We start from the raw sequence: 24177 nt of genomic DNA, 5'->3' as shown, positions 1-24177 counted from the left end.
TTAGTGAATTTGAATAATATGTAAATTCGGTTGACTCCTCTGCTATTTTCTGGACATGTCTTCCCATTCCCAGAAACGCTGTCTTCTCACAACTATTGCATGGTCTTTGCTCAGGTTCTTTGTTCTCTTTGCCTTGAAATTTCTTTTCCCTCATCCTCTTCTCTGCTTAGCAAATTCTAACTCATACTTCAGTGACTCCTCTATGAAATCTTACCCAAAACACTGAGATAGTCCTCGAGCTCTTTCCTCAGTGTTCCTGTGGCAGGCTGGCTTGGTACATGCTCTGCAACCAGGCAGACCTGGAGTCAAGTCCCAGCGCTGCCGATTCTAGCTGAGTAGCCTTGGGCAAATGACTTCACCTCTCTCTAAGCTTCATTTTCTTATCTGTAAAATGGGGATGATCACTGAGCTTCTTAGAATCTCAAGACTGTGCAGGCAAAGTACCTAGCACAGACCTGGCACAAGAGAGGCACTCGATAAACTGGACTCTTGTTATTTGAACATACTTCATATAATACTCACTAGTTATAATTATTTGTTTTCATGTCTGGCTTTTCCACTAGACCATGAGCAAGACAAGGATCAGATTTTCATTCTTGTTTTTTTTAACTTTTTAAGTCATCTTTATTTTGAGGTATAATTTACATACAATAAAATTCATCCATTTAAAATATACAGTTCAAAAGTCTGAGAATGGTATGCACATGTAACCACGGCACCAGTCATGATTCAGTGCTTTCATCACCCCAGGAGTACCTCCATGCCCTTTCACAGTCTGTCTTCCTATCTACCCCTGGCTCCACGTGACTGCCGATCTGCTTTGTCACCATAGATTAGTTTTGACTGTTCTAGAAGTTCATATAAATGATTCATGCAGTAGGTACTCTTTCATTTCTGGCTTTTCTCCATTACCCAGAGTTATGGCTTACATCAGTAGTTCATTCCCTTTGCATGGCTGAATATTATTCCATTGTTATGAATATACCACAACTTGTCCACTCAACATATTGATGGACATTTTGGTTGTTTCCAATTGGAGCTATTATTAATAAAGCTGCTGTGAACATTCTCATACAATTCTTTTTGTGGACATATGTTTCCTAACATGTAACTTCCTAAGAAACTGCCAAAGTGGTTTCCCAAGCAGTTGTGACACTATATGCCCCTGGCAGCACGTCACAGGCTTACAATGGCTCTACACCCTCGCCAATACCTGTTAACGTCAGTCTTTAATTTTAACCATTCTGATGGGTGTGTAGTAGTATCTCACTGGGGTTTGGTTTGCATTTCCCTGATTTTGAGCACCTTTCTATGCATTATCAGCCTCTTGTATACTTTTTTGTGATATGTCCATTAAAACCCTTTTTTAAATTGGGCTGTCTTACTGAATTGTAGAAGCTCTTTATATATTCTGGATACAGGAACTTTCTGAGATAGCTGTTTGGCAAATATTTTCTCCCAGTCTTCCAAGAATGATGATAAAATCAAATTTATCCATTTTTCTATTATGGTTAGCATTTTTTGTATTCTGTTACAAGGACTTTTCTTTCTCTGATGAATCACCTTTGTTGTGTCTGTTTCTGGGTTCCATTGATCTGGGTGTAAATCCTTGGGAACACCACTGGACCACTGTAGTCTGCTGGGTTTCCCCACAGACACCGAGGCAGTCATGGGGTCACTGTCCTGTGTGCTCCCTCTTGTCAAGTGTGTGTTTCTTATATTTTGCCCAGTTTTCTGGTTGGCTGTGGCAGAAGGTCTTAATTCATTTCTGACTCCGTAGTACCTGGCACACAAGCACTCCATGAAAGTTTGTTGAGTGGGTGAGTCTTTGTAAGCACCTCCAGACACAGTCCATTACAGTCTCTTTTGATTGGGACAATCTGTGGGGCCACAGAGGTCATCTTGTCCATCCCCTTCATCTTACTAGATCTTTTCCTGAGGGTAGTCGTTAGAAATGTATGTCCTCAGCAACAGCCCACCTGGGTTCAACACATGCCTATTAAATGAGGAAACAAAGGCCCAGAGAAGAAACAGTCACATGACCAGGCAGTGGCTGAGCTGGCAGAACTGGGCTCCCTAGGCTCGCTGGTCTGTTGTAGTAACTGGCCGGGCAGGCACTCTCCCTTTCATCACCTTGTCACTCCCAACACCCACCACAGGATTTATACACTGTAGGCTCCCAATTCATGCTTGTTAAGTAAGTGATCGAGGAGTAAATTAATTTATTTTAAAGCTTCGGCTGGCTTCTGCATCTGGCATTAAGCGTGTGTGTGTGTGCATTTAGAGAGTGACAGGACTGCCCATTCCTATACAAGCTCATAGGTCATAGTCTTGTCAGTAAGTCTTTTGTTGTTTTGATTTTCTCAGCCACCCTCTAGACTTAATCCCTGCTAGGGGCATGTGCATCCCACAGAGAGGGTCTGTAGTCCTTAGATGAAAGGATTTAAGTAAACCCTTCCTGTTTCCAGCTCAAGTAATGGCTCCCCCCTGAAGCCATCTCCTGGGTCCCCATACCCTACACCCTACCTTCCCCCTGCAAAAAACAAGCAACAAAGCCTTCCTCCTCTCCAGCTGGGCTGCGGCTGCCATCCTCTCCTGTCATCCAGCAGGGTAGCAGTGGCTGTGAGCAGTGACCTCACACTGCCTGTCATCCCTGCCAGTGACCACTGCTTCATCCCCAGAGAGGATGGGAGATCCTAGAAAGGTAGCTCTCCTCTCTCCCCTCAACTGGCAGGCAAGGACTAGCCTTTCAAGGCTCAGAGTCTGATCTGCACTTGAATGATGAGTTTCTGTCTGAAGAGAGAGCGGTGGGAATAACTGGCAAATCCTGGCCAGCCTGCCCGCAAAGGCATCCCAGGGTGGCGCCACAGCTCTTGTTACCTGTGCCTTGGTAGGCCCATCACACCCAGGATTTCCTCACAGCCCCCGACTCCAGACTCACGCCTTCTGTGCCACACCATGTTCATAAGCTGTGGTGTCACATTGCCCAGGTGCCAGTCCTGGCTTCACTACCAGCTGTGAGTGACCTTGAGCAAGTTGTGTAAACTTCACTTTCCTAATTGGGTAAATGAGGGTAGCAACAGTTCCTGCCTCATAAATGAGACAATGTTTACAAATAGAGTACTTGGCACAGTGCCTAGTGTATAGTGAGTGTTTGAGACATGTTAGCCATTCTTAATAATATTAAGTATCATCATATTAACGTAAACCTCAAATGTAAGCCACTTGGCCATTCTTTCATCTTTCTTTCTTCTTTTGAAGCTCACAGGTAAGTATTACTTTCCTTTAGCTAAAGATCTTGGACTTCTTCCTAAGAGTGAGGCCCTGCGAGGGGGCCCTGGGAGCCTGTGGGACCAATGGGGTACCCTGCTCTTGTGCCATTGCACCTGCCTCAGATTCGGCAAATGCCCACCTAGTCGTGGACCAGATCATCTGCTGTATGCCCCCGCCCAGGACCATCATGCCCACATGCACACAACCCCATGTTCGGGATGGGCAGGTACTCCCATCTGCACCCTAGGGTGACACAAGACAGCAGAGGCTGCTATGGTGGCCTCCCTTGTTACCCAACTGCACCCCCACCACCTCATTAGCTGTCTGGTCATGTTTCAGTCTCCAGGACAGACTGGCAGCAACACTGAGTCTGAGCCACAGAAGTAGCAGACAATAGCACCTTCCTGCTCCCGGCTGCTCCCTCGGCCGCCCTGCAGCTCAGAGCAGCCTTCTCCCTGTCACTCAGGCTCCAACCGTCAGCGAGACTGGCATTCAGACAGGACGGAAGAGCATCAGGACGACCACCTCCCGTCTTCTCTAGGAGCTGAGATTCATTTGGGGAAGCAGCCAGTTGGGGAAAGGTGTCCAGGCCAGGACTCCCACTGGAGGTTGGGACAGGGTTCTAGGCACACACAGATAACAAATATGCTCTCTCATTCGGTCTTACTAGGCATCCCCCACCCAGCAGTTCCCCCCACCCCACCCCACCCCACCCCACCCCCATCCTCTAACTTGTGTCAGAATTGCCTGTCACCCAGCTGTTCTGTGTGTGGAAAGATAGGGCAGAAGGGGCCTTGGGGTAAGAAGGTAAAGGACTCTAGCTGTTCTGAATCTGCTAATTGCTCTGGAATTACTTATTGTTCAGTAATTGACAGATCGCTAACACAATCACACAGCTCACATATGTTGAACACTTACGAAGCATGCTAAGCACTTTACACACATTATCCAATATAATCCTTATAGTAACTCTGTGAGATAGGTTGCTGTTATTTCCACCTTACAGATGAGAAACCAAAACAGAGATGTTCAGTCAGGTACCCAAGGCCACAGAGGTAGGAAGTCATGGCGGAGTCAAGGTTCAGATCCGGAACTCAAGACTCTGGACTTCTTGCTCTTAGTTATTTCCTGGGCAGCATGCTGGGCCCTGAGTGACACGGCTCTCTGCCTGAGCTCTGTCTCTAGTTGCTCTGAATCTCCTCCCTCCTATTATGGTCAGTCCACCAACTCCTGAACTTTCCTACTCCCCTTTCCAAGCAGCAGCTCTTTCCAAGGAAATGGGAGGGGAGAAGGACTCAGCTTCTGGGGGTCACTGGGTCCACCCCCACCATGGGCTTCACACCAACCCCTGTCCTGCATCTGTGATGAGAGAGAGTGGGCTGAGGAAGGGGGGGCCTCAGTCTCAGGCAGCTTCTGTGGAGAAGTGCTAGGCTGAGGGCGGCAACTTTCTGCAGCAGTAGCTGCAAATGTGCAGATTGTGCAGAGCCCAGGGGTGGGAGAGCCCTGGGAATAAGAGGCGAGCGTGGGCTGGGTGTGGGGGGAAGGTGTAAACACAATCTGCTCCCACCAAAGCCAGCCTGCTCCCTGGGGGAGAGAGCCTCTCCCTCCCATCCCACATGGCACCCCAGCTGCCAGGGACCGGGCACCCTCAAAGCCAGGCAGACACCTTTCCTGTCAGCAGTAACCCTCCCTCCTGCTTTCCCTCCCTTCATCCAGGACGAAGAGCAGCCTCTTTAGCATGTTCCTAGAGCAGTGCCGCAAAGGACTGTCACTTGGTGAATGTGTGTCTGGGCTGTGAGCCAGCCCCAGTGTAGCTAGGTGACCTTGGCCCAACAATTCCTCCAGACCAGTGGAAGGAGACAGGCAACTCAGAAGTAGCAGAGAACAGAGGCAGGGATGAAGTGACGGGGACATGACAAACAGATTAGAGAATGAATGCAAAGATGGGATCAGGAAAGAGACTGAGTGCCCTCTGGCCTTCAGCCTGACAGTCCTGTCACCAGGAAGGCTGATGCCTCCAGAAGAAAGACAGGCTGACAGGAGCTGAGACAGGTGGTCACGAACTCAGGGCCCATGTCAGGCGGGCAGTGGGGCTCTGACTTGGTTCTGGCACAGAGCTCCTTCCCCTGGTGCCACCCTTCCCCTGCCTGCACTCTGCCCTACTTTTTGGAGGCTCCCACAGAACTGCCAGGCTCCCCGCAGTACCAGCAGCCCTCCCCCGTGGCTTCAGAGTGGGTGCCCTCTGCCTGCGCATCTCACCCTTTCCTTCCTTCCCTTCAGCTGCGAAGTGGTGGCTGAGGAACTGCTGTCTGGAGAACTCATCTGCTTCCTGAAAGGCAGGGGCAGGGACTGTGGTGGGCAATGGGGGCTGGGTGGGGAGGGGCGATGCACGTGCATGTGGGGGTGGGGGCTTCGGAAGATGAATGGCTTGGAGACAGTGGGGAGTAGCTGCCTACAGGGTCTGCGCCTGGATCTCGGGGAGCAGAAGCGGAAATCTGCTTTTATCTCTGCTCTGGATCAGGCAGGACTGTGAAGAGAGAGAAATGTCAGAGCAGCTGGGGGCAAAGGAGGCCACCACGGTAACTGAGCAGTCAGCAGATTGGCAAAAACAAGTGTCATGCTTTTTCCTTTCCCACGTGCTACTGCCCATTTGGAGCACACACACACATGCACACACACAAAACACATTCGGAGGGCAGGCTGTGGGCTGCTTCCATCCAGCTGCAGGGAGATATGTCACAGATCCAAATGGCATTTCTTATTGATAATTGCAGCAGAGCAGCCAGTGACAGGGTGAGCTCTGGGGACCAAGGAGAGGAAAATGCCATAGGAAGTGAGTGCCACCATGGCAAATTGACACCACACAGCCCTGAACCACAGCTGGGATTTAACCACAGCTACTGAGCTGCCAGAGACAGGGGACCAGGCCCGTGAAAGGCCCTCTCACCAAACAGCTGCAGACTTCCAGGTAGTTTCAGGCAGGCTTGTGTCATGGTGGTTAAGAGCATGGACTCTACAGCCTCCATATAAGCCTGGGGTCCCCCATTTAATAGCCAGGTGACATTGGGCACTTAACTTCTCTCTTTGTGTCCTCATTTCTAAAATGTGGATAATAACCAGTCTCTGTGGGTTATCATGGGGATTAGATTAGAGAATAAATGGGAAGCCCTTCCTTAGTAGACAAGAGCTGTTAGCTGTCCTACGTTCTGGGGTCTTCTCACTCCCTACTTGTTCCTGCCCTTAGACTGGGCTGCTGGGGCTGCCCCAGAGTTAACTGGGTAGACCCCACTGAGTCCCTGTCTCTGGGCCTACCTCCGAGCAGCCTCAGGGACTCAGAGGGAGCCCAGCCTATCCCAGAGCAATGAACATCTTTACCCTTCTGCCTGTTCCGCCAGCCGGGCCTTGTCTCAGGAGCCCCAGGCCGGGCCTGGGGGGATGTGAGGACTGGAAGGTCCAGGGGCTGAAAGGGAGGAGCCTACCTTCTCCCATCTCTGCTTTTTCCCATCCTCCCTCTTGCTGCCGGTGCTCCCACCACAGCCTCTTTCTGGGGTGCTGGGCAACCAAGGACAGGAGCTGAAAAAAGCCAAAACAGATCACGTGTGCCAAGGTGGGGGCTTGTGTTGTGGAGTGCACATTCCAGAACACCGTTTCTCCCTTAGAAGTCCTTTGCCACTACCCTCAGGCCCCCAGCATGACCACCCTCTCATCCCCAAGCCTAGAAAATGATCTCTTAAAACTAATCTTGCCCTGTGGCCTGGAACATAACAGGTTCAAAGTAGGAGCTCTTGGAAGGTGTCCACCCTCCTACTCTTGACCTCCATCCATGACCATAGAGCTGAAGATGACTTGCTTCGCTCCCTCCTGGCCAGGCCTCCCATATTCTTCCTTGAACACCAGCCCAGCCCTCTGTCCTCCAGGCGTACTGTAGGCCCTACCTGCCTGAGCCAGTTGATCCCAGTCCCCCGGGCTGAACTCCACATGGAGAGGTGAGGGCTTACTTCAGAGGCTCTTTCTCCCTACACAGAGAAAAGCACAGAGTCAGAGGACTGGAGAGGATGACTCTCCCACATTTCTGGCCTTCCTCTTCCTCCTGCCCCATGCCTAGTGATTCACCCCACTATTGAGGGGTAGCACCTAAGAAATCAGTTGGAATTTATGAATGTGGAATTGGAGAGCAGAAATTTTACCACTGCTGCCCCTCTCGGCCAGCCGTCCATGGAAGCCATCATCTGCAAGAAGATGTTAGATGTTAGGCCAGTTTTTCCAGTTGACTGGGTTCCAAGGAGTTACTAGGCAGCAGCTTCCTACTGGCTGAGCTGCGCCAGTCCAGGCCTCGCCAGATGGCCCCAGATGTGGCTTTCCCCTCCTGACAGGAAGTCCAGGCCTGTTCCATGTAGAGGAGACAGACTGCCTGGAGTCAGGGATTTGTCAGCCTCACATCAGCCACAAATTGGATGGATGACCTTGAGCAAGCAGGTTACATCTCTGGGTCCATCACTTTACCCTGCCGTTAACAATAGCCTGAAACACTTGTTCTGCCAACCGTTTGGGGCTGTTGACTTCCAAGTAAGTTAATATGTGAGAAACCTCTGGGAAAGTGCAAAGGCTGATCAAGTGTCAGATGACAAGAGAACAGCCAGCATTTACTGAGCAGATGCTCTGTGCCTGGTACTTTACGAGACTCTCAATTTAAACTCACAGACACACCACAGCCATGCTGTCGTTAATCTCAGTTTACATAGAAATAAAAAGATTACATAATTTTCCCAAAGTCTCAGATAGAGGAGAGCCAGGATTAAAACTCTGGCTGCCCAACTCCAGACCCAAATTTATTTAGGGCCTCCTACATGTGAGGCACAGTCATGGCCATTTTACACATGTCTGCCCATTTCACCAGAAGTAGTGATTATGCACAACTGTGACCATCTCAGCCAGCCTAGATGTCGAGGAAGGCTTTCACAGAAATGCTTGTTTCCTGCTCATGCCCAGGGCTCCCCAGTGGGCCTTCTGGCATTCAGAACCCCAGGGAATCCCGGACTGAGAAACTAGGGGCCTAGACAGAGAGAAAGACTCCAGTTCTGAGCTTGCCAGGCTCCACATCGCTAAGGGGCCCACTGCATGCATGAATGCCTGCTGATCTCAGCTACCTGAGCCCTGTGGGGAGAAACCCTCCTTCGGGGGCCCTGGAGCCCAGGGGCGTCAAGCTCTTTGCCTCACTAGGAGTGAGAGAAGCAGCAACAGTACTGAGGGGCTAGGAGATGCTTCTGTGGGAGAGACTGTCACTCTGCAGATAGGTCTCCTACGCTAGGCGGGTCCTAGGCACAAAAGAACATGCCAGTGTGTTCTCAGTAAGTATTTGTTGATTTTCCAGTGTTGTGGTGAGGATAGGAGCCCTTCTCATCAAAGGACACGGTTCACCCAGGGAAGGAAAAGTCCAAAGTTCCCCAAAGTTCACCCCTTGTAAAAAGCCACATGGCACCAGCCTAGGAAGAGTTAACTTTGTGGCCACCGGAGACAGCGTCCTGCCTCGGGGGCTGCCCAGCCAATGGCACTCAGTGCTGATGATGTCATGCTCCTTCTGAGCCTTCTATTGGGGACTGGACAGCGAATCCTGCGGAAGGTTCAGGCAGTGGAGGCGCTCAGGCTGGGTGGGGACAGCGGGAGAGGGAGGGGGAAGGGAAGGCAAGCAAAGCCACGCAGAGCTGCTTCTGCCTCATCCCTCTCTCCACTCCCCCTTCACCTTCCAAAAGAAGGGACCCTGGGGACCACCCCTGCACTGGACGAGCAAGGCAAAGTAGCTCTGGTGCAGAGGAGAGGCTGGGGACTCCTGCTCCCAGCTGGAGAAAACACATTCAGCCTGCCCGGCAGGCGTACAAGTGCCAGGGTGGCTGGGGCAGGGGCGTGCACACAGTCCTGTACAGCCCCAGCAGGGACGGAACAGGAGCAGCTTCCTTGACAGCACCCTCACTCCTCCCCCCCAGACTCTCTTCGGCCTTACCTGCCTGAGGACTGGAGGTCTGTTTCCAAGCTGCTGCCCATAACTGCCCCATCTACTCCACTGGGCTCCCTGTGGGAGGAAAGAAGAGACAAGAAGGGCTGTGGGCAGCACCCAGACCCCGACCCCTCTCCTGCTTCTCTGCAAGGCCTAGCCACGTTGGACTGGGGCTGGAGGCAACAACCAGTGTCTCTGAGCAAATTCCCCCTACTGTCAGCGGAACCTCTCCGGGATTCTTTGGAGGTCCAGGCAGCCCCCACCCACCTTCAGCTTGGCTGGAGCCTGGCCCAGTAGCTTCTCCCCACCCCATGGCCCAAGGGTTTCTCACGGTTGGACCCTGTTGGCAAATCGGCGGCGCCAGAGCATGGCCAACGTGCTGAGCAGCAAGAGGGTGGTGCACATGGCACAGCTGCCCCATCCCCTCCCAGACTGAGTCTGCAGAAGCAGGCCAGAACGGCCCCCGCCAGCTCTCACAAGCCGTGCTGTCTGTCCTGAGCTTCCTGCTGGCAATGGATTAGGAGGCTCAAGCTGATTAGTGGGGTCAGCAGCCCCGACCTTGTGAAGACTGATTAACCTCACTGTGCCCAGGTTGTCCCCCTGAGAGGCAGGGTAAATTGGCTTCAATCTGTTCTGGATGTAGATATGACTAAGACCTGGGCCTGACCCTCAAGGGGCTTATAGTCTAGACAAGCATGCTGGCAAGTTAGACAAATGACCACAGCACAGTGACTTAGGCCATTAAAAGTGCCTACAAAGCCCTCTAGTTGCTGCGAGCATCAGAGGAAGCTTCAAAGAGGAGCTGGATTTGGGAGCACTCAAGGAAGGATGGGCCTTAGACAGAAGACAGCCAGCAATGCTGATGTGACAGTGCCGGGCATGTTCCACCAACTGGAAGTTGAGTGGTGTTGGAGCAATGATGTCACAGGGGAGGAGAGGGGAAGAACTGCAGAGGATGAAGCCAGAAAGATGAGGGAGGCCAGAGAGTAAAGGGCTGGCTAAGTGGTTCAACTCTACCCTCCGGACATTCCTCCATGATTATATACCCTCTTTGACAAAATGCACAACTTAAGTGTGCACTTTCAAAATAGATGTGTATCCACATGGAAATGGTATAATATACTACTGAGCAGATTCAATCGTGCCCTGTGGACATACATAAACTTGTAAAGCATGAGATAAAAATAAATGGAACTAAGGTTTCTCCTGCTTTCTTTCTACGTCTCAGTGGAGTCTCTTGGGCAGCCATTTAGAAGGCCACTGACCAGCTTTGGGAAACTATCAGAGGAGTATAGGCGGGTAGCCCAGCGTGGAGTGCTCGCTCTCGCAACGGGCACTGTGTGGAGCAGGCATGGGTCTGAGAGTGAGATAAAAAACTGAGCCCACTCACTCGCCTCTGTCCCTCTCCAAGACCCCCAAGAGAAGGCATTCGATTTCCCTTCCCTCAAGTGACATGGAGGCTATGTCAAGAGGTCCCCTGCCCCAATTCCAGCTAAGCTCACTGAACCCTGGGCTCCAGAGAGGGCTGCCTGGGCTCTCTACTTTGCAATACGATTTTTTAAATAAGCACATAAACCAAAGCTGAAGAGGTGAGCCAAACTACTTGAGCAGTGGGACACAAAGTCTTGGGAAAAGTACGGTCACCAAGGAGCCTTAGAACTGGGCACACCCCACATGTGGTATCACACATTTCAGATGCTGCAGCCCCCTCTGGCATCAGGCTTGGACTGGGAATCAGAGGGGGAACCTGGCCATCCCAGGACTGAGCAGCTGCTTGCGGGTAGGGACCCTGTGGCTCTTACAGACACAATCCCTGCCTGGGGTCCAGTCGTGCACACATCTCCCCGAGCAGAGCCACCAGGATAAGAATTTGTCTCCTCCATACTCAGACCCCTCCCTAATCGCGACCTTGGTGGCTGAGATGTCTCCCCAGGCCTTCTCTGACCCACCCCCTCAACCCCCCGCCACAAGGTCTGCTTTGCCAGGTCGGCTGCCTCTCCTTTTGACTTTTTTCCACCAGGAACGGAATTCAGGGCAGCGCCTGTTTTTTGCCTGCCTCTGTCATTAATAAGCCACCCAGGGACTTCTTTCCGACTCCATGTGCGTGCACCGAGGGGGAGGACGTGCTGGCCGGAAGGAAGGGGTCGCAGGCCTCTGGCGCTCGAGTTGGACAGCCGGCTCCCATCCGCGCAGCGGTGGATTCCAGTAAGGTGCTGGAGTAGGGAGACGGCCCGAGTCCTAAACCCTACAGAGCCTGGGGTCCGGAGCTGCGAACGGCGCCGCGACCCCCAGCGGCTGGCTCAGTAGAGACCGGGAACGAGCGGGAGCTCAACTGAGACGGCGCCGCCGCCAGAGGGGCTCGCGTCCGCCCCCTCGGGCGCACGGGCGGGCGGCCACGCCGCAAATGCCTGGGAGTGTTTGACTTTGGGTCAATTTCCGACCTCAGGAAGGATGCACACACGCACGCGCCCCGACACCGCCCGCAGCTGAGCCGGGACCTGGGACCCCCAGACCCGCACCCGCCGAGGCACACTCCTGTGTGGCCCGCGCCACCCCGCGCTGCGTAACCGCCCTCCTCTCGCGACCCCCCTGCACTCCCGATGCACCTACGCCCCAGCCCCGCCCGGCGCTCAAAGTCCGCGGTGGCCTCTGCGGGTGGGCAGGCGGGCGCCAGCCGCGTCGCCCCCACCCCGCCCAGCCTTCACCTTGCCGGAACCGGCTCATGGACACGGGGTTAGGGGTTTGGATCAGATTTATTTTTTAACATTTTTCCTGCAGACCACATCCCCGCCCCCGGCTCGCGGTCCCCCGCCCCCCGCACATATACCCTGCACACACACACACACACGCGCGCACACACACACACCCGGCGCGCACAGACAGACACGCTCCCTCCCTCCGGCGCGCTCTACCCCTCGCTCGCCCTCCCGCCAGCCGCGCACGCAGCCGGCCCGGGCTCCCCGCGCCCAGGGCCCCGCGCCCCGCTGCCGCTGAACGAAGCCGGGCTGGGCTTGGAGCTGCTCATGGAGAAAGTGCCAGGCGAGATGGAGATCGAGCGCAGGGAGCGGAGCGAGGAGCTGTCCGAGGCAGAGAGGAAGGCGGTGCAGGCTACGTGGGCCCGGCTGTATGCCAACTGCGAGGACGTGGGGGTGGCCATCCTGGTGAGGTAGGTGTCGCCCCGGCCTGGCTAGGCCCGGGGGCAGGGAGGGCGGCAGTGGCTCCGGGCAGGGGCGGCTTGGGCCCCGGGTCCAAGCTCCAGCGCCACCTCCCCAGCAGCTATTGCGCTGGGCTAGCCAGGGTGCAGGCAGCATGGGATGCCCTGGAGGTGAAGCCCTGGCTCTGGGCGCAGGGTTCACCAGGAACTAGAAGCCAGCTGAAGAGGGCACCTCTGACCCCCTTCTCTTTCCTGGCCTTAGAACAACTGGCTCAGCCAGCCATGCTGTCTCACTGGGGACCCTAGCCACCCAACCGTACCATTAACGACACACATTTTACCAGCCCTTTATATGGGGGCATTGGGGGCTCCCCGTTTTAGAGTCGGAAAAACTGAAGCTCAGCCAAGAAGACCCCTCTCTCCATCTCGGCCTCTTTCTATATTCAAAGCACCTTGGAAGAACAGAGCAAAGGACAAGAGATTATAGATCAGAAACAGTAGACCCCCGAGGTCCAGCTCTCCCAGCTGGCCTCTTCCTGCCCCGAGGGGACGGGCCAGCAGCAGGGCACTCTCCAGGGAGGCACAGGTGAGTGGAGAATCAGACAGTCCTCTAGCTGCCAGCCCTCTGAGATTGCTGGAGGGAGGGGAGAAGCTTCAGAAGACAGGGCCCCACCCTGAAACCTCCACCTGAAGAGGAAGGGCCATAGTCTTGAGCTCACGGGTCTTTCAGGCACCACGCGCCCATGAGGAACACTCACAGAGCGACGCTGTTACACCTACACACCGGGGTGCACACCATTCCTGTGTGGTTAATGTCCCCGACCCCCGCAAGCTAGAAACTAAAGAGCGATGCCCTCTTCCCACACATTCTGGTCCTTAGGGGTGCGGGCAGAGAGGCCCCAGACCCACACTCACCCTCAACCCCCCGTTACTGGCAGAGTGCAGTTGTCAAATCTAGGACAGAGCAGGGCAGTCTACTTACTTGGAGAATGGCTGAAGCCTCACTCATTGAAAGGACAGTTGAGATGCGTGCCTGTGCCTGTCTCCAGACCTGGCCCTGGCCCCGGCCCCGGCTCCTCTCTCCCGCACACTCCCTCCCTTTGGCCTCCCCCAAGCCTGGGACCCACCCACCTCTATACTGATATGATCTAATTCCAATTCAGAAACAAATTTTGGAGGAAGAAGAGCAAGCAGCACTCCCGAGTTTGAGGATTCCTGAGGAAGGGGCAGCTATCTCGGCAGCTCCCAGGCCCAGAGACACGACTGGGGTGGTGGGAAGCGAAGAGGGGCTTTCAGATCCCAAAGCTATCAGACATTCGGAGATGCAGACCCGCCCATGCGAACACCCACACAAACACGTGGTGGGTAGAGGCGTCACAGATGGACTGCACCCTGGAGGGTGGCTCTCAGCTGTGGATGTCAGCACCCATGGGCCAGCCAGGTCTCAGGGTGCACCCAGATGCACACGGGTCACTGAGAGGAAACGAGGCCGAGTCCACCAGACCGAACCCCCTGCACTCACCAGTGAGGATGTGTAGGGGATGTGTCCAGTATCCAGCTCCTGGGGCACCATCCAGCCTCCCCAGGAATGGGGGCTGCAGTGGAAGGAACTGAATGCTGAGCTGCTCTTGAGCCCTAGTCAAGGCTTTCTCTCTCTCTGCACCCCTCTCCTTCCCCTCTCTGACTCCTAGCCAGGCTGGGGCTGGGCTGGGGGAGGCGTTTGCCAGTATACTCAGTGTTCAGAAAGAGGCCCACAGTTAATCAGGCAAAGCCTGTGATAGCATTTAGATACCCAGCCATCCTCCACCTGACCCACCCCTGCTGCCCCTGGCAGCCCTACGCCCCACCAGCCTGTTTTTCCTTTTTCTCCTTACCTTGCTATCTGCCCCTGGCCCTGGCCAGTTGTGGCAGATGATGGGGTGCATCTTAAAGGTGGGTAAGGGCAAAACAGATAAGCTTCTCAGGTATCCCAAAGGGCCTTCCCCAAATCCTGTGCCCCTCAGTTTTGTCACCACTTCCTCCTGTCTTCATCCGCAGGTCACAAGGACAGGCCCCAGTGAGAGCCCAGGACTCCAGCCCTCTCACCCAGCACTCTCACCCTCTCCCTCCACACTGAGCTGAGGCCAGCCGCACCCCCACCCCCCCACCATCCCAGGAGTTAGCAGCCACTATGGAGGTGCCATGGTCTGAGCCCGACCCCACACCTCCAAAACAAAGAGGGAACACCCCTGCTCTACAAAGGCTCTCTCCTGGTTGTGACTCTGACGCCTTCCCCCTCACACACAGACAACCTATTTCAGGCTCTCCTGGAAGCTGAGAAGCTCCCAAGGCCGGCTGCTGAGGCTTCTTCCCAGCACAGGCCCAGCTGGGAGGTTCAGGAGTACACCTGGAGGTGCTAGGGAGAGAAGCCGAGATGAAGGTGCAGGGCACTCTGCCCCCAGACTCCCCTAGCCTGGGGGACAGGCTCCCTGGAGCCATCACTCCTCAGGCACAGGTGCTGAGGCAGGAGACTCACTGGATCCCAGGCGCTGTTGTGCCCCCCACCCCCTACTGCATAGCAGTCTCTGGGGGAATCCGTCAAAACAGGGACCGCCTGGGCTCCTTCCTGGCCCTCCACCTCCTTCACTGGGCAACCTTGGGCATCAACTTCTAATCCAGAATGTGGGGACAAAAGTGCCATCCTCAGGAGGGTATTGCAGAGATTAATGAGATGACATAGTAAGTGCTCAGTAAGTTTCCTGTTATTTCTTCTTCTGTAAAATGGCTATAATGCCTAGTTAGTTGTGGCAGTTAAATACCAGGTGGAGGTGCTTTCTGTGCACATTGTGGCACACAAGGCAAATAGAAATCATGATGTTGTAGTGTAAAACCCCCAAAGTGCGAGCTCCTCATTTAAGTCCAGATTGAGTGTTTTACATTTGTCTTTCATTACAATGCTTCTCCAGAAAAGTCCAGGATATTTTCAGACTCTTGCCTCATTTGTCCTCATGGTGTATCTGTGAAGTATCGATTGGGAGGGACTCCTTGTCACACTTTTGCAGACAGAGGTGTGAAGTGGTTCGCCCAAGGTCACACTTGGCTTCCAAGAGGGGCCCTCCCAGGGCTCCACATGGATTGTGTCCCAGCCACTCCTCCACCAGCAGCCACTTTCCTGCCTGAAGGGAAGGCTTAGGCCAGATGCTCTTTCCACGCCTGTTCCAGCTCTCAGATCTGAGACTGACCCCTGGCCAAGGGATTGTTTTGGCAAATTATCAGCTCTCTCTGATCACGAAGGGAGGCGAGCCAAAGGTGTGAAACAACATGGAAAAACAGGCCCAAGACATTCCACACATTCTCTGAGGCTTCAGCTAAACTACCTAAGTTCTGGTTGAGCCTGTGCCTGGCCCTCCCATCATGTCCAGCTCTGGCTAGAAGAGAGAGTGCAAGCGTCCTTAACGCTACCCTGCAGACTGCAGGGCCCTGGGCCAGGGTGACAGGTCGGAGGATGCTGGGCACTGAGCTCTGCCCTTGGGCTGTGGGGCCCAGTCCAACAGGCAGAAAGGCAAGACTTAGTAAAAGGTGGCAGGGAGCCCACTAGTGACCTTGAGGAGGAAAGCAGTAGGTCTGGGCCAAACTGGGTGCTGAGGGAGAGGCAGGTCCAGCACAGGACCAAGTGCCGAGGGCAGGCCTACCCAAGGAATGTTACAAGGGCGAGCGGGGCTGCCGGGCTGGAGCCCAGAGGGCATGAGTGTAGGGGAGAACGTGGACATGAGCTTAGAGAGCTGGGTGTGGAAGTGTGCGAGAAGCCTAGGATGCCAGGTTAAGGACTTTGACTTTGTCCAGTGGACAATGGGGAGCCACTGGATGTTTTTGAGCATGAGAGTGACCTAATGAAAGTGGTATTTGGGGGAAATTAGACAATTTCAGATAAACTGGAGTGGAAGAAGAAAGGAAGGACCTGGGTCTGCCCTCAGGAGTGCCCCGGCTTGTGAGAGAGGGAAGATGTATGGGAAGACATGAAATATTACAGAAAGACACCAGGCAGGTGAAGTCAGTGGGCTTTAATTCAATCAGCCGGTCAGTTTTTACTGCAGGCTGAGGAGCGAAGCAGGGCAGTGAAGAGGGGAGAGGCTGACTGAGCCTCACTGCCCCCGTTGGCTGGTGCCCTGAGCTGCCACCTGGGCTTTACTTTTTTAAAAGAGAGCTGTCACTCTGCTGTAGCCAAGCCTGGCATTTGCCGATCCCATGTCTGCACTGTGTTGTGGGCTCCCTACTCAGTTCCTCTTTTCAACCTCACAGTCACACACAAGATAGGAACAATGATGCCCATTTCATGGGAGAAGAAACTGAGGCTCAGAAAAGTTAAATGACTTGCCCAAGGCCACATCAGCTGGGATTCCAGAACTAGAGCTCTTACCTTCTCTGCCATGACTGGGGCAGGACCTGAAAGGCATGTAGGGTTTGGAAAGGAGGCAAGAGGCAGGGAAGGTAGAGGCCTGGGAGTTGAAGCTGCCAGCCTGAGCAAGTCTGGTGGCTAGAAATGGCCAGAACGTGGGTAGGGGGCTGCTTGTGAGCAAGCTCAGAGGGAAGGTCTGTGTTTTCAGGGACGGCCACAATAATGGGGGGGGGGCCCTGCCCCTCCCACTGCACACCCTCATGTCCTGGCCTTCGCTCCAGGAACGCCCCCCTTCCTTTCCTCCAGGTTCTTTGTGAAGTTCCCGTCAGCCAAGCAGTACTTCAGCCAGTTCAAGCACATGGAGGAGCCCCTGGAAATGGAGCGGAGCCCCCAGCTGAGGAAGCACGCCTGCCGGGTCATGGGGGCCCTCAATACTGTCGTGGAGAACCTACATGATCCTGAGAAGGTGTCCTCGGTGCTCGCCCTCGTGGGCAAAGCCCATGCCCTCAAGCACAAGGTGGAGCCTGTGTACTTCAAGGTAGGCTGCGGTGGGTGCTGCCCACATCCCACCCGCCCTGCCCCCAGCCCCAGTCTCCAGGAGGGCAATGCAGGGCAGCAGGGCTGCCTGTCTGGGGAACTGCTTTTCCCCTGGAGTGGCTATGGCAGGGAGGGGGCAGCAGGATCCGGGTGCTGGGTCCAGGGCCCCAGGGTTGTTGTGTTACAAATAACAGAAGGGGTGCTGGGGGCCCCAGGGGCTTCAGGGGACAGAAGCCTAGGCGTTTACTCCCCCTTCCTCCCTTTGTCCCCAGATCCTCTCTGGGGTCATTCTGGAGGTGATCGCCGAAGAATTTGCCAATGACTTCCCACCTGAGACTCAGAGAGCCTGGGCCAAGCTGCGTGGCCTCATCTACAGTCACGTGACCGCTGCCTACAAGGAAGTGGGCTGGGTACAGCAGGTCCCCAACGCCACCACGTGAGGAGGGGTGAGGGTGGGCCGGGCAGTCTCCCTGCCACGTCCTCTTCTGCCTCCCATCTTTCCTGGGGTCCAGGGGCTGACTGCCAGGGCAAGAACCCTTCCAAAAGGCTGGGTCTGGGATCTGACACGTCTAAGAACAGGTGCTGTAGAAGAGCCAGCTCTCACGCAGCGCCCCTGTGCGTGTCTGTGCAGAGCTGTGAGCCCAGGACAAGCTGTCCTCGGGCAGAGTCATCCCCTCCCTACAAAGGAACGCCCAGAGCACCCCAAGACCGTGGCTGCCCCAGGCAGGAAGGCCGGCTCATCAGGCCCAGAGGCAGCCCAGGCCAGCTCCAGCCACTTCCTCCCTGGGTACCAATCACATGGGGCTGTTTTCCATCTAACGCTGCCCAGTGCTCCCTCCCGCCTCTGCCTCAACAGGGCCGCAGCAGGGAGAATCACGAGCACACGTGCACACGCAGGCACACACCCGAGCCCACGCGTGACCTGCTTGGGTGCTGCTCCCCACACCCTGGCAAGGGCAGGTGCCCAGTTCCGGGGTGAGAGCCCCAAGAGCCTGGCCCAAGGAGGGTGGCGGCCTCAGTGACTCCAGCTGACTCGGAGCTTGAAGGGAGGGCAGCCCCCAGACACGGCGGCTGGGAACACTCCGGCCTGCCGGGGCCCCCAAGGGGCGGCCAGCTCTGGGAGCTCAATGGAGGGGTGGAGGCCAGCCGGAGTAGGAAGGAGGGAGAGGAGCGTGGGCGGGAATGGGAAGCAGGGGTCAGCCAGCGGCTTGGGACACGCGTTGTAGAGAGACATTCCCAGCAGTTTCCCATGGAAAGAGCGGCGTCTCCTCCCAGGACTCGGAGCTCAGGGAGCCCGAGGACCTCCTGCTCACAGGCCTCTGGCCCAGCCCCGGAGGACAGCCTCTGGGGGCCAGGGCTGCCGACCTTCCTGCCGCGCACCGCGCCGGCCCCAGCCTGCTCTTGCGCCCTTCCCCCACCGCCGCCACCCCAGGAGAGGGACAGGGAGTCCTCGGGAGCTGTGGGCTGTGGCCCGGCAGTGATTCCAGATGTGCGCAGCTGGGCCCTGGCCTGCCCCAGACCCGGGGGACGGGAAGAGGCAGGTTTTTACCTGCCAGGGGAGGTGCCAGCACCGCCCAAAGCAGCCAGGGGTCAGTGGGGGGGAGGGGGCTTGCCCTCCCCTCCCACGCCTCTCCCCAGGCAGGCCCTGCCGCCAAAGATGAGCTTGTTTACAGCCAGGAGACAAGACTTCCTGCTTCTAGAGAAAAAGTCTTTTATACAGGGGCCTAGAGGGACCGGAGAGAGAGAGCTGGCCGGTACAAGCCCCAGTGAATCAGAAACACATGGACGACGTTTCCCGAAACGAAGTCTTGTCCCCTCCCCCCTCTTGTCCCAGCTGGACCCCTGGGACTCAAATCTCGCCAAACCCCAAACATTAGGAAACTGCCAAAATCTCCCCTCTGCCTGTTTCTGCTCTGTGTGGACTGGATGGAGATGGGCTGCCCTGGTGACTGGCTGGGGCTCTGCTCCCACGAGGCCTGGGCGTCCTGTGTGTGGGTTCCCCCAGCTGCGAAGTCATGGGGATTGTCCTCTCATCCCTTTGCACATTCTGTCCCCAACTCTGGTCCCCTGAGTGCCCAGGTGTGGCCCCCAAGAAGGCATGACCCCTGGGCCTGGCCCTCCAGACCCAACCCACTGCGGAGGTCCAGGCGGCCTCAGAGTGGGGGAGGGAGTGACAGCAGAGTCCTAGAGAGGCTCCATCCAGCGCCTCTTATCAGGAAGCAGTGGCGGGCCAGACGCCTCTGTTTACTGAACTGTCTTTGGTTTGGGGTGTGTGTGTGCCGTTGTGGGAGTTGGGAGGTTGGGGGTATGGTGGCGAGTGCCAGGAGGCTGCACATACAGAGAATGCCTGTGGGTGGCCCGAGGGAGTACCAGACAGGCCCACCAGAGAGTGCATGCATCTCAGAATCAATAGGAAAAGAGCTCCCATCTGTATGGTTTGCAGTTTGTGAAACGCTTTCACACAGTTGATGTCACTCGATTCTCATAGAGGCAGGCAAGGCAGACATAGTCCACATTTGAGAAAGATCTGGGGTCCGGATGGGCCAACTGACTTGCCTGAGGCCACACGCAGGTTCTTAACTAGCATAAAGGGAACTTGGGTCTAGCGGCTGCTCTCAAGGGCACTGCCCTGGGTCTCTTGGCGATGGTGCTTTTCTTGCTGTCCTGGTCCCTCTCTCCTGCCCCCCAGGTTCCCTGTCCCACTCCCTGCCCCTTGTAACCTGTTCCTCCATCTCCTATCTCATCCACAGCCCACCGGCCACGCTGCCCTCTCCGGGGCCATAGGACCCCCTCTCTCCTCCCCTCTCTCCCTGACAGCACCTTGAGCAGAAGGCCAAGTTCTGAAGACCCTCCTTGTCCCTCCATTTCTGGGTGCCAAGGAAGCTGGAGGAATCCCTGGCTCGTCTTCCTGGAAAGAGGCAGCCTCCACAGCGGCCACAGTCCCCCCTGGAGCCGCCGGGAGGTGGCACTGGCTGCCTGGATGCTGACTGCAGCTCAGCAGCGGGTGGCCTGGGGGGTAGGGGACCCTTCCTCCTTGCAGAGCTGGGCCCGCTCTTCTTAGCTTTTCTACTCATTGTTAGAGACCTAGCTGGTCAGCTGGCAGGGATGGGGGACAAGTCTGTGAGTCTCTCCAGAAGTAAACAAGCCCTGTTTTTGTCTTCCCGGCCAGCATGTGGGTCTCCACATCAGCTATCTAGAGTATCATGCACACACATCTGCCATATATTTAGGTATATTCTATATACAATCTCTGTATAAATACATCTAACTCTATATATACACACGTACATATCTATAACATATATCTGCAGGCACATGTGAAGGCTTGGTTCTCCCATCTGTGTGTGGGGCAAGGAGGCAGACGTCGTCCACATTTGAGAAAGATCTGGGGTCCGGATGGGCCAACTGACTTGCCTGAGGCCACATGGCAGGTTCTTAACGAGCATAAAGGGAACTTGGGTCTAGTGGCTGCTCTCAAGGGCACTGCCCTGGGTCTCTTGGCAGATGGTGTCTTTTCTTGCTGTCCTCGTCCCTCTCTCCTGGCCCCCAGGTTCCCTGTCCCACTCCCTGCCCCTTGCAACCTGTTCCTCCATCTCCTATCTCGTCCACAGCCCAGCAGCCACGCTACCCTCTCCGGGGCCACATTTGAGAAAGATCTGGGGTCCTGGTAATGCTCTGGGCAGAGAACAGAGTGGCCGGGCAGAGGTGGGGATTCCACGTCACCACAGAGGATCTGGGCCAGTGGGCAGGGTTGGGGTGATGCAGCTTCCCAGCACAGCATAGCCCGTTTGCCAGCCGGCTCCCTGCGTTCCTGTTCTTCACTTCTAGGCAAAAGGGAGTTGGCTCTTCCCACTACCAACCCGCACAAATGTGGCTCCCTGACTTGCTCCAAAATGGGCGAGGCAGACGGGGCCAGAGGTCTGGACAGAGGTCTGCCCTGGGGGAGGGGCCGTGGTAAGGAGACCTGGAATGGCAGCCCCTGCTGCCTTGGCCACTAAGCCAGCCCTGGCAGGGCAGTGGCGACAGGCCAGATGCCTCCATGTCATCCTGGAGCTTTGAGGGCTGAGGGCCCTCCCTCCCCCAGCCCTCCTGGCTGCTGGCTGGCAGTGGGTCCCGTCCATCCATGTGGGTCAGACTTGCTGGGGAGCCCCCCGTGTGTGCCCCTTGGTCATGTGTGTTGTCCTCAAGGATGTTTTGCTGCCGTGGTTACTATGCCTGTGTCCCCTCCCATCCCACCCTTGTGCAGCCATCTGTGTAACTGCCTGTCCTTTTGTAGTTTCTGATGTTTGTAACAAGACCCAGCCTTGTCATTAAACAGACTCGTTCTTCCTGTGTGTGTGCACGCTCATTCGGTCCTTGCCTGCCACCTGCCCCTTGCCTGTCTCCCCACCTTGGATCAGGGCTCAGGCCTTTCCTTAACAGCGGTCCCCCTTACCTGTGTCTCGGCCTTGGCTGGTTGGGGGCCCCTATGAATTGGGGGCCCTGACCTGTTTCATCAGGAGCACAGGGCTGGAGACAAAGCTGGGCTTTGCAAGGACCAGGAAGGGTATCTACACTTGTTTTTAGAAAGTCAGGGGACTTTTAGTCTTTGCTGTGGAAACCTTCCTGGCAAAGGTAGGATACGTAAGGGAGGAGTCAGGGGAGAAACGTCCAGAAAGAAGGGCCCTGCTGCTCCCCGTGCTCCAGGGAGGGAGCCAGGAATTGGTCTTGACCTTCCAGACTCGAGCACCAGGCACCCCACGTGAGGAGAGACGCTCCAGTTAGGTGTGAGGGGCCAGCCCTTCAGTGTGTGAGAAAGAAAGTTGGTGCCTCACAGCCTTAAACCCCCAATGCTCTCCCTCAGCTCTTAGCAATCAGACCCTCTTTCCAAGCCCTCTATCTGCACCCCACGGGCTTGGGCCGGGCTTGCCCAGCCCCTGCACATGATGGAGGCAATAGCCAAGGAGGGACTCAGAGGTTACCACCCCTGGGTGGGCTGCAGGAGAGGCAGGAGGCAGCCTCTGCCCCCTTGGGAGGCTCCCGGCTTCCTGGGCAGCGTCAGCTGGCGCACAGGAGGAGCCCCGCCTTCCAGACCCCGAACTCCTTGAGTGGAGGCTGCTCCTTCGTCTCCTGGGCCCGACCCAGCAGAGGTGCTCGATAGAAATCCAGAGAATAAATAACACCACTCTTAGAAAGCAAGACCATACTCAGGGCCAAGAGTGAGCCGTGTGAGCTGGGAGGAGAGAGGACATTGTGGGCAAGGCCATGTGGGTACGAGGGAGCTCTGGGCTCTGAGTCAGAATGTCTCCTACCTAACGCTGTGTGACCTTGGACGAGTCACTCAGTCTTTCTGAGCCGAGGTCACCGCTAATTTAAAATAGGAATGCACATGAGGCCTGCCTTGCAAGGCAGGTACCAGGAAGAGGAGAATGTTTGCCACAGTGCTGGAGACCTGGGTATGCTCAGGACAGAGTGACTCAGCCATCAAAAGAGGCAGTTGGAGGGAAGAGAGGGGGTGGCCAGGGCCAAGGTGAGCCATGAGTCTTGAGAGACGAGGGGAGAGGATGGGAGGTGGGAACACCCCAGGAGACTTCACGGCCCAGGTGAGCTGGGGGTCAGGGAGGACACGGCCCACCCCACGGCGATGCTGCCCAGGGCCCAGGGATCCCCACGGGCTGCAGGCTGGGTGCCGGCGGCAGCGGGGTAGGGGAGCAATGTGTGGGGTTTTGTCTTGTGCTCTACATCCAGGGATAGCCTTGTTGCCCAAGAGCTGAGCTGGCGAGCGCCGCCTGTGAGCGAAGGGACTCGGGAACCCTCGCCTGCTGCCGTCCTGGCCGCCGGCCCCACAGCGACGCCTGCCGGCCGCAGCGGGAGCTCCGCCGGGGGGCGCGGCCGGCGCGCTCCGCTTCCCGCTCCCTGCCGGCGCCCCGCCTCCTGCCCGGCTCCCAGGCGGCCGCGCCCCGGCGGAGCCCGAGGCCACGGGAGGCAGTGCGCGCCCGCGCATGCTCCTGGAGACATCCTCCCGTGTTTCAAACCAAGTGGGACAAGTTAACAGATGCTCTATTGTAAAAAAAAGACTATTTAAACCCCCACGTTGCCCAGGCTTTGAAGCTCACCTGTGTCAACACTTAGACTCGGTTGGGGACATAAGAGCCACACAGGGTCGTTAAAACAACAGCCTGTCTTTTTAAAAATTTTGATTTTTTATGTTCATCGTGGATATTCTTGTTCTAATACAGATTTTTGAAACGATTGTATTATTTCTCTCGATTGCTGTCCCCTTCCATGTGGTGCCCAGGCAAGTGCCTCACTGCCCCCCCTGCTCCTGGCCCTTTTCCAGTCTATCCTATTTGAGGGGTTCTGGCTGGAAAACACTCATCTTTTAGCTTGAGAGCTCCCCCCCCCCGCCACCGACCAGAGCAGTGAGGTTCAGCAGTGTTCCTCTGATTCTTTCAATAAAAGAATTTATTGCACCGAGGTACAAGCTTGGACTTCGACGGTCCTCAGGGAGCCGGCAACACTGGCTCAGAAGCTTCCGTGGCTGGGGAACAGAGGCCCGTTCAGGCTCTCAAAGCGGGTGGAAATAAGGCAGTCAGGGAAAACCATATGGCCCAGCCTCCCGGAAGGAGGGACCCAAGAGCAGCTGGCCAGGCGCTTGGGCACTGGACAGTGGCCTGAGAGCACAGCAGGCCGGATAGTCGGCCCCGCGGGGGCCTAGGCACCCCCACCACGGTGGGCACAGTGCCTGTGTCATCACTCCTCCCAGCCCAGTTTCTCAGCTTCCCTTTGCCTCCCACTCCTGAGTAGCCACCTCTCAGGCTCTACAGCAGAGAGTCTTCCAAGATAAATCCTGAACTGATTGCCTCC

The 24177-nt window shown here is 55.9% G+C and overlaps 2 protein-coding genes across 5 annotated transcripts; one reads left to right on the top strand and one right to left on the bottom strand.

Moving 5' to 3' along the window:
* Positions 1-379: 379 nt before the first annotated feature.
* PRCD (photoreceptor disc component) lies at positions 380-14566 on the bottom strand. Of its 4 annotated transcripts, XM_036997382.2 has the most exons (7): positions 13942-14566; positions 9272-9340; positions 7209-7289; positions 6753-6846; positions 5533-5602; positions 3674-3895; positions 380-1996 (listed from the first exon to the last, which is right to left on the bottom strand). In XM_036997382.2, exons 1-5 carry the CDS (start codon positions 13990-13992, stop codon positions 5592-5594), a joined length of 306 nt encoding a protein of 101 aa, XP_036853277.2. In that variant the 5' UTR covers positions 13993-14566; the 3' UTR covers positions 380-1996; positions 3674-3895; positions 5533-5591. The 4 variants fall into 4 exon arrangements, with proteins under 4 accessions (XP_036853277.2, XP_036853276.2, XP_073092080.1 ...); XM_036997381.2 differs by lacking the exons at positions 3674-3895; positions 5533-5602; XM_073235979.1 differs by lacking the exons at positions 3674-3895; positions 5533-5602; positions 13942-14566 and adding an exon at positions 13402-13544.
* CYGB (cytoglobin) lies at positions 12127-21663 on the top strand. The gene is made up of 4 exons (XM_017662837.3): positions 12127-12431; positions 17101-17332; positions 17604-17767; positions 20082-21663. Exons 1-4 carry the CDS (start codon positions 12289-12291, stop codon positions 20113-20115), a joined length of 573 nt encoding a protein of 190 aa, XP_017518326.1. The 5' UTR covers positions 12127-12288; the 3' UTR covers positions 20116-21663.
* Positions 21664-24177: the final 2514 nt, after the last annotated feature.

Source organism: Manis javanica, chromosome 4 (genome assembly GCF_040802235.1).
Source record: "Manis javanica isolate MJ-LG chromosome 4, MJ_LKY, whole genome shotgun sequence".
Lineage (NCBI taxonomy): Eukaryota > Metazoa > Chordata > Mammalia > Pholidota > Manidae > Manis > Manis javanica.
Note: the sequence above shows the minus strand (reverse complement) of the source record. Positions and strands in the feature narration are given on the sequence as shown.

Excerpts from the sequence above, each read along its gene's own strand:
- CYGB (XM_017662837.3), top strand. The coding sequence starts at position 12,289 with ATGGAGAAAGTGCCAGGCGAGATGGAGATCGAGCGCAGGGAGCGGAGC. Across the intron at positions 17,333-17,603 it reads TGGAGCCTGTGTACTTCAAG|ATCCTCTCTGGGGTCATTCT; the intron begins GTAGGCTGCGGT and ends CTTTGTCCCCAG. Across the intron at positions 17,768-20,081 it reads CAGGTCCCCAACGCCACCAC|CCCACCGGCCACGCTGCCCT; the intron begins GTGAGGAGGGGT and ends TCTCATCCACAG.
- PRCD (XM_036997382.2), bottom strand. The coding sequence starts at position 13,992 with ATGGTGCCCCAGGAGCTGGATACTGGACACATCCCCTACACATCCTCA. Across the intron at positions 9,341-13,941 it reads TCCCCTACACATCCTCACTG|GGAGCCCAGTGGAGTAGATG; the intron begins GTGAGTGCAGGG and ends TTCCTCCCACAG. Across the intron at positions 6,847-7,208 it reads GGATCAACTGGCTCAGGCAG|CTCCTGTCCTTGGTTGCCCA; the intron begins GTAGGGCCTACA and ends GGCTTTTTTCAG.